The sequence below is a fragment of the Hemiscyllium ocellatum genome, chromosome 9 (assembly GCF_020745735.1).
Source record: "Hemiscyllium ocellatum isolate sHemOce1 chromosome 9, sHemOce1.pat.X.cur, whole genome shotgun sequence".
Classification (NCBI taxonomy): domain Eukaryota; kingdom Metazoa; phylum Chordata; class Chondrichthyes; order Orectolobiformes; family Hemiscylliidae; genus Hemiscyllium; species Hemiscyllium ocellatum.
In genome coordinates this window covers 55319805-55335351 of record NC_083409.1, presented here as the reverse complement: position 1 = coordinate 55335351, position 15547 = coordinate 55319805, and the positions used below count along the sequence as shown (strand labels likewise).

The window sequence follows — 15547 nt, the reverse complement described above, 5'->3', positions numbered from 1 at the left end:
CAGTCAGAAACTTTTTCCCCGGGTACAACAGAGTGTTACAAGGGGACATAAATTTAAGGTGAAGGGTGGAAGGTATAGGGGAGATGTCAGGGGTGGGTTCTTTACCACTCCCACGGGCAGCGCATTCCATGCCCCCACCACTCTCTGGGTAGAGTCAGAATCATTGGCGACCTTTAAGCGGCAATTGGATAGGTACATGGAGGGGTGCTTAATCTAGGATAGATGTTCGGCACAACATCGTGGGCCGAAGGGCCTGTTCTGTGCTGTATTGTTCTATGTTCTATGACTGTCTAGCTCAAAGAAAAAAGTGTACTATCACTAAACCAAATACCTGGTGACGAGAGATCTTGATGAATGCTCTGGCTTGAATTCTTTATTTGTATATGAGTGGAGAGGTGGAGAGTTATATGAAAGGTGGAAGAAAGTTCAAGATCAAACCATGAAGAAAATAAACAAACTAACTCCAGATATTGTCATTTAGAGTGCTATAATTGCAAGATTAGTTAACTAAAGTTAACTCATGAATACTGGCCAGGTTAACAATCCCACATTCTACGAATGAATAAAAATAAAATCACAGTAGGAAAAGCATGAGGAAAAATGCTTTAACTACAGTTCACCTTTTAACCAAGTCAAGTAGTTACAATGAATTGGTTACTTTTTGCACAATTCACAAAACAGTAAATAAATCTTCAGGAAACATCAGATTTCAAATGGAGAACAAAGAATGGTGCTGATAGTTTTGAACAGAAGCTGAATGGCATGGTGTAACAATTAGAAGATGGCAAATGGCCCAACCTCAATTCTGATTATTGTATCTTTTGACTGTCTTAGAAAAGATGCCAGCTACAAGACAAGTTTTAAAAAAAAGCTACCATCATTACTGACTCTGCACAAAGTAAATAAGAGGTGCAAAAGCAGTTTAAGTAGATTTAGATCATGCATTTAGCACCAACTTGATTACAATGGAAATTTAAATGTATAGTTTGGTAGAAATGTCAGCAGTTTTATACAATGGCACCAACACTGGAAGTGTAGTGCATGCAAAGGTGACTTTAGAGTACAATGAGATTTTGATTAGATGGGCCAGTGGGCCGAGGAGTGGCAAATGGAATTCAATCTGCATTTTGGAGAGGCAAATCAGAGCAGGACATATACACTTAATGGTAAAGTTCTGGGGAGTGTTGCTGAACAAAGAGATCTTGGAGTGCAGATTCATAGTTCCTTAAAAGAAGAGCTGCAGGTAGATGGAATAATGAAAAAGGCATTTGGTATGTTTTCTTTTATGGTCAGAGTATGGAGTATAGGAATTTGGTGGTCATGTTGTGGCTATACAGGACATTGGTTAGGCCACTTTTGGAATATTGTGTTCAATTCTGGTCTCCTTCCTATAGGAAGGATTTTGTGAAAGGGTTCAGAAAAGGTTTACAAGGATGTTGTCAGGGTTAGAGTGTTTGAGCTACAGGGAGAGGCTGAATAGGCTGGTGCTATTTTCCCTGGAGGCTGAGGGGTGATGTTATAGAGGTTTATAAAATCATGAGTGGCATGGATAGGGTAAAGAGATGAGGTCTTTTTCCTGGGGTGGGGGAGTCTAGAATTAGAGGGCATCGGTTTAGGGTGAGGGGGAAAGATTTAAACAGGATCTAAGGGGAAACATTTTCATGCAGAGTGTGTACGTGTATGGAATGAGCTGCCAGAGGGACTGGTGGAGGCTGGTACAGTTACAACATTTAAAAGGTACCTGGGTGGGTATATGAATAGGAAGAGTTTAGAAACATATGGGCGAAGTGTTGGCAAATGGGATTAAATTAATTTAGGATATCTGGTTGGCATGGATGAGTTGGATTGAGGGGTCTGTTTCTCTGCTGTACATCTCTATGAATCTACGTGCCAGCTTCACTCAGTGGTACTATTTGCACTTCATTTATAGCACATTAAGGTATTTTATGCAGGGCACAGCATATGAAAACAGAGCTAGCTAAAGTGAACTGGCAAATTAGGTTAAGGAGTAGGCCTATAGAAATGCAATGGCAGACCTTTAAGTGGATTCAATAAGCAACACTGAATAATTATATTTTACTAAGAGAAAAAAAATCCAAGGGAAGGACCTGCCATTCGTTGTTAACAGAAAAAGTTAAAGATATTATTAAACTTAAAAGAAAATCTATACAATTGTACAAAGATGGATGGGAGTTAGAAGATTACGCAGAATATAAAAGGCAAGAATGGCAAATATTTAATGATGGGAAAGTTAGAATAAGAAAGAAAGCTAACTGGAAATAAAAGAACTGATAGTAAGTTTCCATTAACTTTATTCTTTTTAAAAATCAAAGTGAGTGGGATTCTGACAGAGAGAGTGTCTGGGGAAGCTAAGGAGATGATGGGTAAATTAAAGTAGTATTTTACATCAGTTTTCACAATAGAAGATACAAATACCAACAGGTCTGAAATAGCTGTAAATAAGGAAATAGAAGGGAAGGAGGAATTCAAAAGTAAAAGATACAAACACTATAAATTGCTGGAGGTGCAGACTGACAAATTCTCCAGTCCTGACAGACTTTCATGTTACGGTCTGAAAAGTAGTGGCTAATGAGATAGTAGATGCTCTAATTCTAATTATTCAAAATTCCCCGATTTGGGAAAGGTCCCCTTAGAAAGTAGTGAATGTAACTGCTTTATTCAAAAAGGGAGGGAGAAAGAAAGGATATTGCAGCCCAACTAGCTAAATAATATCATAAGATTGGGAGTAGGCCACGCAGCCCCTCAAGCCTGTCTACCATTACATATCTGCTATAAAGGAAAATGCGAGAACCTATTATTTAAGAAATTATAGCAGGCCACTTGGGAGCATGCAGTGCAATCAAGCAGAGTGAACATGGTTTATGAAAGGGAAATCAGGCTTAACCAATTTATCGGAGTTCTTTCAGGAATAACGTGTGCTGTAGCTAAAGGAGAACTGCTGGATGTAATGATGACGTTATAAAATCTTTAAAATGTATTTAAAATGTGTGTTATATGTAAAATAGTTCAGTGTTTTCAATTTCATCTTCATTTCTTTTGCATCATAAGCTCCTTCTTTATTGTTTAAACCAAATCTGCAGCAACATATACTTGTGTTTTAATGAAAGACCACCTCATTAAAACCAAAAATAAAATCAAGCCAAATTCTAGCTTGTCATTGATTACATTAATTAGGATCATAAAATAAAATACAAAATCATATTCTTATATTATGCAGTCTGTAATAAATTCTATGCACCGCAATCTTGATAAAAAAGATTACATTATGAATTTTTTTAGTTCTCATAATTCATTAAAATACAAGACATCCCCTCTTGGAGGCGATCCAGAAATTTGTTGAGCCAAACACTTCTTTTGTAAAGCAATCAAACAGGTGATGACTTGGATCAACCCACTGAATTTTGGAATCTCGTTTCCAACATCATTTTCAGATGTGGAACATCAATCCTCAATTTCTGCCCAAGACATTCTTGTTCAAATGACATTTGTTCTTGAATGAATGGTTATCAACACAGCACTCGCCAGTCACTTGTTCCTTTAAAATACTCAACAAATACATCACTATTGTGAGAAACGAAGCTCACTCACTTCAATAATTTCAGTCCGAGACAAGATCTGAAGCAGTAGTATCGTTTATTATGCTCTTGCAAGAGGGGTGTGGTGTCTATTTACAAAATAGTCACATACACCGTGTTTAATGAGTACACAATATTTATGTAATTCGTTCCTCTTCCTTCCTCCCATTGCTCCTCCCCTGTTTACATCTCCCCACTTCTCTAAGACTGGTGCCCATTACTCTTGTTTATCTCTTGCCTTATTCAGCCTTATCTGTGAAAAATGCTTATTTCTGGCCTCAGAAGGCCGATTGACCACATCCTGCTATAGTCCATTGTTAGGTATATCCTCCTTTACTGCCATCTGCTTCCTTGCTTGCTATGACCTTATGACCTCTTGATTGTTGTTTGTTCTTGTTTTCGCAGAAGCGGGAAACAGATGCTTATAACTGTTGTTTGTACAGGCATATCTAGCTTAACCCCCTCCCCTCACAGCACTTATCTATTTGTTTGTAACATCTACCATTGTTTGCAGGCACATTTAACTTTTGTATGCAAATTTTAGCTAATACAAAAACAATTATATATTTCCTTCACAAAGTTTTCATTCTTGTTAACTCAGCTTTTGGTTGAAACAATTATACATTGGTGTGAGTTCATTTACCTTGCGTAAGCAATTTATGATTGCAGATGTAACACTGCTTTACCTATATCCCACACTATTTATCTCTTCTACAAATGCAAGTGTCTGCAGCTATCATTGACATCTACAGCACACCAAAAAGTGTCCTTCAGATCTGTACTTGTCAAAACTAAGCACCAAACTATTTTAATCCCGTGGACCATAGTCTTGTATGCCTTGGCGTCACAAGTGTACATCTAAATGCTTCTTAAATGATGAGTGCTTCTGTCTTTACCAGCCCCACAGGCAGTTGGTTCTAGATTCTTGTCACCCTCTGGGTGAAAATGCATTTCCACACAATCCCTCTAAACCCATGCCAATAGAGTCAGAGGAAACCCTACTTAAATACTAAAATAATCATCAGAGAAATTAGTGTGCAAGATGTCACAAAAAAAATTATTAATTTCATTCATTCTGGATCCTTTGGAAATCCGATGTTCAGTCTTCAACACAATTTTTAAAAATCTCTTATTTGCTGTACATGCTTCTCCAATAACAGTATATTTATAACATAATGCTTAATTTTAGTACGCCATGGAACACATTTGGTCTATCACATAAGACCAGTTTAATTGCGCAGTTAAAAACTTTTCGAATGATCCACTTTTTGGTTGTCGAGTCTGTTTGGTGTAGATCTGGCCCCATTTATTTGGATCCTACTACTATTATCTAGGCAAGACTGTTGATTCAGCATTATTCCCAGTTCAGTCTAATATCCAATTCTATGTATTTTTAAGCCTGATATTCAATTTTGAATTTGTTTATAATTTTACAAATGCCTCAGATTGTACCCTCAGGAAATCTAAGTGCATTAAGAAAATGCCTTCTAGTTTTTCTTCAAAGTACCAGTAGAAAATTGCTGAATCTGCTTTAAGCCAAATACAATCGGCTTTTACCTAACTGAAAAATACCACACTCCTGGGTGTATCATTTATCCCATAAACATACTTGTTTAACTTCCAAAACTTTTGCTTCTGTATCTCCAGCTTATTTTGGAAGCTTTAAAAATACTTCCCTTTGACATTGTTCTCTTACCAAAAAGGCTGCTTTGATATCAATCAATAAAAGTGCTAGGAAAACTCTCAAACTCCTGCCCACTGTTGTAGAGTTCATTTTTACTTCCGGGTCACCCAATTGTTCCTCTAAACTTTGAGTTACAAGTCTAGCCTTAAGTGTGCCATCAGGCAGTACTTTCTCCATATATAGCCACCTATGGAACATCGCTGGTTGCCCTCTGTATATATTCAAACTCTCTCCATCTGTCCAGCTCTTTGTTTTGCTTAGTTTCCCACATAGTTTGTTCGTAGCTATTAAAGCTTCTCTATTTTATAGGCTCCTAATCTATCAAACTACACTCTCTACTGGGCATCTGGTCTTGATCTACTACTCCTCGATCTGCCTCTCCTGTCACAAAAACATTCTAAAGAAGTTCTTGATCTTTTTGAGCTGAGATCAGCATGCAGCTCATTGTTGGAGATAATACTTCTTCCTTTTTTCTTGTTTTTATTTCCATCTCCAATACAGACAGCTGAGTGTGCAATTCAAAGAACATACTTTCAGCCAGTTCTTTATTTCCTTTGACTTATTCTGCCCTTACAACTGTGTTAAGGTCTCTCCACTCACAAACTCCCTCTGGCCTAGAACACCAACTTTTGCGAGTTGAATTTAGTGAAAATCAAGATGAGACCATTTATCACAATCATTGATTCCACTCTTACCACCAGATCTTTTGTCTAATTGGCTCAGTTGACTGGTCAGCTGGTTTTAGCATCCTACCATTTTTCATGTCATCAAAAAGGATTCTGGGTAATCCGAGATGGAGGACAGAAAAAACTTCTGGCTGTAAGAGCTGCTCCCTTTTTTTGAGGTATTTTAGGTGCTGGAGGTGATTTCCTCGAATTCCAGGAGCAGCAATTACTGTTTTATATGCTGTTATATTATTTTAGAACTTTGGAAAAAAAAGTCAAAACACAGTAGTTTTAAAAGGGAGAAGAACAGACAAAGGAAGCACATGGTGAGGTCAGTGCAGGAGAGAGAAAGATACTGACATTGCCTTTGCTGTTTGAATTCATGTATCGCTGGACATCAGACTGCATCTGGGAAATTAACAAACAGTGAAATTCACAACTGATCTTGGAGGGACTGTTGGGTGAAGTTATATTGCGTGCAATTCTGGTCTCCTTCCTATCAGAAAGATGTTGTGAAACTTGAAAGGGTTCAGAAAAGATTTACAAAGATGTTGCCAGGGTTGGAGGATTTGAACTATAGGGAGAGGCTGAACAGGTTGGGGCTGTTTTCCCTGGAGTGTCAGAGGCTGAGGGGTGGCCTTATAGAGGTTTACAAAATTATGAGGGGCATTGATAGGATAAATAGACAAAGTATTTTCGCTGGGGCCAGAGAGTCCAGAACTAGAGAGCATAGGTTTAGGGTGAGAGGGGAAAGATATAAAAGAGACCTAAGGGGCAACCTTTTCACACACAGGGTGGAATGAGTATGGAACGAACTGCCAGAGGAAGTGGCGGAGGCTGGTACAATTACGCCATTTAAAAGGCATCTGGATGGGTATATGAATAGGAAGGGTTTGGAGGGATATAGGCTAGGTGCTGGTAGGTGGGACTAGATAGGGTTGGGATATCTGGTTGGCATGGATGAGTTAGACCGAAGGGTCTGTTTCCATGCTGTACATCTCTATGACTCTATGATTCTATTCAGAAATTTCTTGATCATACCATCCACATTAAATAAATTGTTAATGTGCACCACAAACAAGTTAATAATGGCCTCAGCGCTGAGCCCTATGGAACCTCACTGAAAAGAGACTTTGAGCCATCACTCTCCACTTCTCGCCTCTCAGTCAATTTTAGATCCAACATGCCACTTTTACTTGGATTCCTTGGGCTCATACTTTCTTAAGGAAATTTATCAAGTTTAGTTAAAGTCCATGTAATCACATCAAGTGCATTACAGAGCTAAATAATTCCATAACCAATGGATCAGATCTAAGTTGTGCAGTCCTGCCATGTCCAATCTGGACAAATAAACAATTCACTGGAGGAGAAGGTTTCACAAATATCTCCATCCTCAATGACAAAAGAGTCTCATACGTTAGTGAAAAAGGCTGAAGCATTTGCAACAATCTTCAGCTGGCAGTGCTGAAGGGATGATCTATCTTGGCCTCCTTCAAAGGTCTCTGGCATCACAGATTCTAGTCTTTAGCCAATTTGTTTGACTCATATGATCACAAGAAATGGTTACAGACATTGGATAGTGCAAAGGCTGTGAGCTCTGACAACATTCCAAAAATAGTACTGATGACTGTGCTCCAGAACCTGCTATACCTCTAGCCAAGTTGTTCCAATACTGCCATCTACCCAGATATGGAAGATTGCTCAGATATAAAGTCATAGAAATGTATAGCCCGGAAACATTCTTTGCCAACCAGGTATCCTAAACTAATCTAGTCCCATTTGCGAGCATATAGCCCATATCCCATTAAAACCTTCCTATTCAAATGCCCATCCAAATGTCTTTTAAATGTTGTAATTGTACTAGCCTCCACCACTTTCTCTGACAGCTCATTCTATACACACACCACCCTCTGCATGAAAAAGTTGCCCCGTACGTCCCTTTTAAATCTTTCACCTCTCACCCTAAACCTACGATCTCTACTTCTGGACTCACCCATCCCAGGGAAAAGACCTTGTCTATTTATCCTATTCATGCCCCTCATGATTTTATAAACCTCTATAAGGTCACCCCTCAGTCTCCGCTGCTCCAGGGAAAACAGTCCAAACCTACACAAAATGTAACTCAGCCAATTACCACCCCATCAGTCTACTTTTGATCATCAGTAAAGTGATGGAAGCTGTTATCAACAGCACTACCAAGTGGCACCTGCTCAGCAATAATTTGCTCACTGATACCCAGTTTAAGTTCCGACAGGGCCACTCAGTTCCTGACCTCATTACAACCTTGATTCAAATATGAATAAAATAACTGAATTCCAGAGATGAGGCGAGAATGTTATTAACTTTTCTAATTCCATCCTAGCTTCTTTCTCCTTTGAAGTATTTGTCAGGGTTAATTGGCCAGGTACCATTCCCAATTTATTTTAATACTGCACATAAAACAAAGGCACGCTTCTTCATTACTGAATTCCAGTTTGACAACAAGTGAAGATTATAAAAATTGCAAATCTAAGATCTGTAGGGAAAGGAAGCATTTTTCTTATAGCTCTGATCTCAATCTTGGAAAAAATATTACTGATTCAGCTATGGCTTCAATTTAGCTTGCAGTGCTGGCCTCAAAAATCAAAAGAAGGACAATTGAAGCCCAGACAGTAAGGGTAGACAAGGGACTGATAAAAATGAGAAACCTAAAGTGATTAATATCCACAATGAAAAAGTGTTAGAAAGACATACAAGACTAAAATCCAAGGACTGATGGCTTTAATACTAGCGTTCCAGTAGAGGTAGGATATTGGAAAGCTAGGCAGTCCTAGAGGCAGTGTAGTGAAGGTTCACCAGATTGGATTCCTGGGCTGAGCTGTTGCTTTATTAGAAGAGGCCAACTAAATTGGGCTTATTCCATTTGGAGTTGAGAAGAATAAAACGTGATCTAATTGAAACATAACAAATTCTAAAGGGACGTGACAGGTTAGATAGACAAAAGTTGTTCCCCCAGCTAGGGAATTTACAACATGGACATAACCTCAGGGTAAAATGAGGTCTGCAGATGCTGGAGATCAGAGCTGAAAATGTGTTGCTGGAAAAGCACAGCAGGTCAGGCAGCATCCAAGGAACAGGAAATTCGACGTTTCGGGCATAAGCACTTCTTCAGGAATTCTTCAGGGCTTATGCCTGAAACGTCGAATTTCCTGTTCCTTGTATGCTGCATAACCTCAGGGTAGGTGATCAATTATTTAGGACTGAAATGAAGTGAAAATTCCTTCACTAGAAGCTTTATGAATATATGGAGCTCTTTCCCTAAAGAATTATGATATGTTCCACCATGGAGGGGTTTAGGCTGACATGGACCTATATTTTCTTCTTTCAGGGGACATGGGAATAGGCAGAAAAGTGGATTCAAGATAGAAGATAACATCAACTTATTGAATTGTGAAAAAGATTCAGAGTTGTATGATCTGCTCCTGCTCAAAATTTTTATGTTCAGATAATAGTTATTTAAAAATTTCTTGAATAATGCAAATCACAAATTGAATGATGCTTTAGAAAAAAACATTAGACTAATTAGAGTCTTTCTGTATACTTCAAAAATTCCCAAAAAAGCACAGAGTTTTTGTGCACAGCATTTTGTTCTGTTATTGTGCGAAGATTTGCAAGTCATTTTACATTCAGGAATTCCCATCAAATGGTACAGATAACTGGGATATCGAGTACCTGGTCTGATGCTTGCTGTTAAGAGGGACCCACCAATGCAAACAGAATGAATCAGCAGTATTGCTCTATCATCCTGCAGAGTCAGGAGAGTAAACAAGGAACATTACATAGGCTAAAGCACTCTGAAGATCGGACAGCATCAACACCTAAATATTTAATTTGCATTGATGGGTGCCAGAAAGCATCCACAAGCAACTGAGATGCACCTTTTCAATGGTTCCAACTCAAGGAAACTGATCTGGGTTGGGAGTGAATTTGGCAATACGGGTAAAAATCCTATTCTGATGGCACTTTGTTCCAAAAAGGTGCAGAAAGTCAAGCCTATGTTTGAACCAACAATGTGTAACATAGCAGAATGTATGGTCAAAACAGGAACACAAGTCAAAGCTATTTCTAAGTTTTGAAATACTAGACTTTTTAGATGCACAAGGTCCAGTTTTCCTTTCTAATTTACTGATCTCAACCATTGGAATAGTGGAAGGGCCACACAGAATTACGATGAGTTTCTCATGATCCTTCTTTTAACATGCTGGAGCACAACAATGAGAAAATATGTCTGTGAACAGAATCCCTACAGTGTGGAAACAGGCCCTTTGGCCCAACAAGTCCACACCAAACCCTCTGAAAAGTAACCCATCCCTTATCCTATATTTACCTGTGCATTATGGGCAATTTAGCATAGCCAATTCGCTTAAACTGCACATCTTTAGATTGTGGGAGGAAACCCACACAGAGACAGGGAGAATGTGAAACTCCACACAAGCAGTCACCTGAGGATGGAATCAAACCCAGGTTCCTGGTGCTGTGAGGCAGCAGTGCTAACCACTGAGCCATCATGCCACCGACTAGTCTATATTTGAAGTCTTGATGCCTTGTAAAAAATCATTTTGTTTGAGTGGTACAATTGCACTGACCTTTCATTAAAATAGTGTTTGACATTGCTTGAGTGTTGAATTTGACTCAATGCAATCTTTTTAACATGATCATCTCATAATTCCAAATATATTGATGTGCATCTTCATGAAACATTTGTGCAATAGTGAATCCATTAAATGAAGGAGATTAAATAATCTTGCAAAAAGAGATTAGACTCTTAAACACACCCCAACGCCCTTAGCCAACTACTTCAACTCCCTCTTCCACTTGCCCAAGGACATGCAAGTCCTGGGCCTCCTTCACCACCAAATCAAAGCCACCCGCCAACTGGAGGAAGAACACCTCATCTTCTGCCTTGGGACCCTACAATCACACAGCATCAACATCAACTTCACTAGTTTCCAAATCACCCCTCCTCTTACCTCATCCCAGGTCCAACCCTCCATCTTGGCACCACCCCCTTAGCCTGACCCATCCATCTTCCATCCCGTCCATGCGCTCCAACATCCCTACTGACCTATCACAATTACTCCCCCATCTGCATCCACCTGTCACCTTCCCGGCTTCCTTCCCCCCAATCCCAGCCCCACCCCCACCCCTCTATTTATTTCTCAGCCCCCTTCCCCCTTCACATTCCTGATGAAGGCCTTTTGTCCCAAACATTGACTCTGCTGCTTTTTGGATGCTGCCTGACCTGTTGTGCTTTTCCAGTGCCACACTTTGACTCTTAAACAGTTAGTCAACTGTTGTCTCATTAAATAAAGCACAAAATTCCAATAAGTTGCATTGTTCATAACTTGTAGAAGCAAATAGACACTGAGCATGCACAAACTTTATTGCAGACATATTTTGTTAGCTAGACTTCATGGTAGTTTTTTTAACTCAAACAATTTAGCCTCTTGCTTCAAAATACTGTAGTTGAGGGATTACTGCATTGTCATAAGTTATATGTTTTCAGGTGAGATACTGAACCAAAGGATGATCAGAACATTCTTCAAGAGTCCTAGACAACATTCATCCTTGAACCAATGCCTCCAAATGTTTTCTGGCCCTTTCTTCATTTGCTAATTTCAAAAGGCATTTAAATAGTAGCATGTAATACTTTAGTAGACTACATTTGGAGTATTGTTTGCAGTTCTGGTCATCACACTATAGGAAGGATATGGATGCTTCAAAGAAGGTGCACACAAGGTTTACTAGGTTGTACATTAGTTATATTGGAGTGAATTAGATTTAAGGAGAGGTTGAACAAACTTGAATTGTTTTCACTAGAGTGTCAGAGGTTGAGGGTAGGCTGATAGAAGTAAAATTATGAGAAACATGGATGATGTTTTACCCCACGGTGGAAATGTTAAATACTAGGGGCATAGGTTTAAGATGAGAGAGGAACAGTTTAAAGGAGATGTGTGAGGCAATGCTTTTTGTCTTACAGAGATGTGAAGTACCTGGAACATGCTGCCAGAAGTAGTAGGATCAGATATGATAGCAACTCGTGATATTATAGATTTCAGAACTTTATTAACTATTCATGGATTGAATGAATCAAAAGATAAACTGTTACACAAAGAAAGCAACAGCAGCAATAACTGTCAGGAATAAGCTGTTAAGCAACAAAAATAGACTGTTACATAGAGACAAAGCAATTAGCCATGTCTTGAAGGGAATCGAGATTATACAAAAAAATATTTTGACAACTGCCTGATAAACTGGATGCTTTATTGCCACAAAAGAGAAGGATTCCTCTGCAGACGCATTTAAGGAGTGCCTTTGATTAGTCATTTAAGGCCAAATGTAACAAGGAACAAAGAAGTTACTTCTGATAAGGAAGCAACCTATAGTCTCGAGGATTTCAGGAGAATGATCAATATCTTGGATGAAAGGACTCTAAAGAATCATCAATATATTGCTTCATAGGCCTGAAAGATGAAAATCTAAGAATCAAACATGAGAACTCCCCTTTTAGCAGAACTTTGAAGAACAAACTGTATCAGGATCAAACCCTGGACACTTTCAGAGACCGACACTGTAGACTGGCATCGTGGCCAAGTTCTACCATTAAACAGGTCACAACCAAGTTGGGTTGGGAGGCTCAACTTGTTTACTTGAGAGATGTTATTTTGGTTGCCAAATGTAATAAAGCTTAAATTATTGTTTCAGTACTTTGTTGTGAGATTTTTTAACAAGTAGCCAAATTAAAGGTGACTTGTGGTGATTTACCCACAAACTTTTCAGTCATTTAGATAGACACATAACATGCAGAAAATAGAGGGATACAGACTATGTGCAAGTAAATGGGATTAGTTTAGAATGGCATCATGGTTGATGCATACATGGTGGGCTAAAGGGCCTGTTCCTATTATTCTATGTTCAACAGTCTTCACAAATACACAGGTAATTGAGGAATTATTAAAATAAATGTAGTAAATTTAATAACTTTACATTATCTCCTGACAGAAAATGTATAAGAATAATCAAGATGTCCCAAATTATAAATACAGAATGGGGCAGAATTCTTGAAATGTGTCCATTTCAGGGGGGAGCATTTCAATGATAATGAGGTCCTGAGCTGGAGCAAGGTTCATATTAAGCAGATAAAACAGGATCTGGCCAAAGTGGACTAACAGTAGCTAGTTGCAGGAAAATTGACATCAAAGCATTGAAAAATATTCAAAAAGGGGACAGCGAGTGTGCAGGGCCACATGTTCCCATAAAGGTGAAAGGTAAGACCAACAAGTCCAGAGATGCCTGGATGTCAAAGTATGTACAGAATTGGATTATAAAAAATAAAAAGGAAACTTATGGTAAATACTAACAGCTCAAAACAGCAGATGCCCGAGAGGAGTATTGAAAGTGTAAGGGATTGCTTAATAAAGAAATTAGGAGAGCAAAGAGGGGACATGAGAAAACACTGGCAGATAACATTAGGAAAAATCCAAAGACATTTTATAAATATATTAGGAGCAAGCAAATGACCAAATAAAGAGCAGGGCCCATTAGTTTGTGTGGAGCCGGAAGACATAGCTTAGGTTTTAAATAAATAAATATCACAACAGAGGAGGACAATGTAGGTCTTGGAATCAGGAAGGAGCACTATGATATACTTGAACAAATTAGCATTAAGAGGGAGGAGGTATAAGAGGTTATAGCAGGCTTGAAGTTCAATAAACCTCCAGGCCTGGATGAGTTATATCCAAGTTTGCTGTGGGAGCCACAAGAGAAGACTGCAGGGACTCTTGACATTGATCTTTACATCCTCTCTGATCACAAGGGAGTTGCTAGAGGACTGAAGGACAGTTAATGTTGTATCATTATCTAAGAGGGTGGCAGGAATAAACTAGGAAACTGCAGGTCAACCAGTCTAACAGAGAGGGGCAATATTGGAAAAACATTCTGAGTTCTGAGAGATAGAGACAGGGTAGGTAGGGAGAAACATTTCCCTTTAGTAGACATGTCAATAGCCAGGGTTGAAAATGTGTTGCTGGAAAAGCGCAGCAGGTTAGGCAGCATCCAAAGAGCAGGAGAATCGATGTTTTGGGCATGAACCCTTCTTCAGGGTCACAGTTTTATGTCAAGGAGCAGGAGGTTTGAGAAGTAATTTGAGGAAACATTTTTCACCCATAGGGTTGTGAGCATCTAGAATTCACTGTCTGAAAGGTGGTAGAGGTAGAACGCTCAAGACATTTAAGAACTACTTAGATGAACACCTGAAACACTACAGCACATAAGGCTATGGGCGAAGTGCTGAAAAATGGGATCAGAATCGAAGGATGTTTGATGACTGGCACAGACCTGATGGGCCCAAGGGCTTCTTCCTGTGCTGTGAAAACTCTATGGTTTTATGATTCTGAAGTCACTCACTATTGTTATGTAGGTAAACATAAGACACTGGTTAATTGGCTTTTGGCATAGGATCTTCTAAATCCTGAACAAGCAGACAATTCCATTATTTAAAATGACATCGGAAAGGCAGCATTAATCAGAAACACAATAATCAGAGTCCATATTATGTACACAATCCCTGAAATCTTATCCCACAACTCTCTAATAAAGGAGCTACCAATGAACCAACGCTTACACTTTAGTATTGAATAAAGTGCATCTCTTTAATTTATCACTCTGGACAAATTGATTAATTGAAATTTTTTACTTACAGCTTCAGTAAAATAATGAAACAAATTGTTACATTCATATAAGGATTGTTTTGGATTTTAAAGAACCCAGATTCAGCTGATCTCAAATGCCTTTCCAGTGCAATGGAAACAAAGCTGTTTCACTACACTCTATAACACTTCAGACCTATTTGGTATTGTGAACCATGTCAGAGTACACACTATTTCAGAAGACACCAAGATGAACTCTGTAGTTAATAACAAGGATGACTAAATAACATGGAGTTATAGAGATTTGATTATGTATCTCATGATACTAAATGTGGCAGAACCAGTGTCAGTGAACATAATTAGCTGTATTGGAGCTATGAATACACTGAAGTTGGTAAAATGAACAGAAACAAGGCACAATCTCACATTGATGTAGCGTAATGAATATGAAGTAATTGACACCTACTTGCATTTCTTGTTGGGTCCGCAACTTCTCTCTGCCCAGTTCATCTTGCAAATCCTAGCAACACAGAAAGTAACTGATGGTAAATTGTGGGGCAGGATGTGCCATTAATCAACAGCTCAGGCTATTCCCCAGAAAGACTTCATTTTGCACTTGGTCAGGAGCACTGTGACATATCCAGCTGTTACAGCAGGATATAGATAAGCTTGCAGGAATAAAAGAATGACTAAGGTAGGAATAGGTCCAGTCAAGGATAGTAGTGCGAAGTTGCGTGTGGAGGCTGAAGAAATTGGGGAGACACTGAATGAATACTTTTCGTCAGTATTCACTCAGGAATAGGACATTGTTGCCGATGTGAATATTGAGTCACAATTAATTAGAATGGATGGCTTTGAGGTATGTAGGGAAGAGGTGTTGGAAATTCTGGAAAGGGTGAAAATAGATAAGTCCCC

At 38.9% G+C, this 15547-nt stretch overlaps 1 protein-coding gene across 3 annotated transcripts in view; it reads right to left on the bottom strand.

The window, feature by feature from the left end:
* The window catches only part of pde4dip (phosphodiesterase 4D interacting protein), a 465593-nt gene that overhangs the window by 175487 nt on the left and 274559 nt on the right, over positions 1–15547 (bottom strand). For 2 of the 3 annotated variants that reach the window (XM_060830337.1, XM_060830339.1), the window contains one exon: positions 15099–15152. The exons of the other annotated variant lie outside the window; for it this stretch is intronic. In XM_060830337.1, coding sequence (XP_060686320.1) covers positions 15099–15152 — 54 coding nt within the window. The remainder of the gene's footprint in view (positions 1–15098; positions 15153–15547) is intronic. 3 annotated transcript variants of the gene reach the window in all.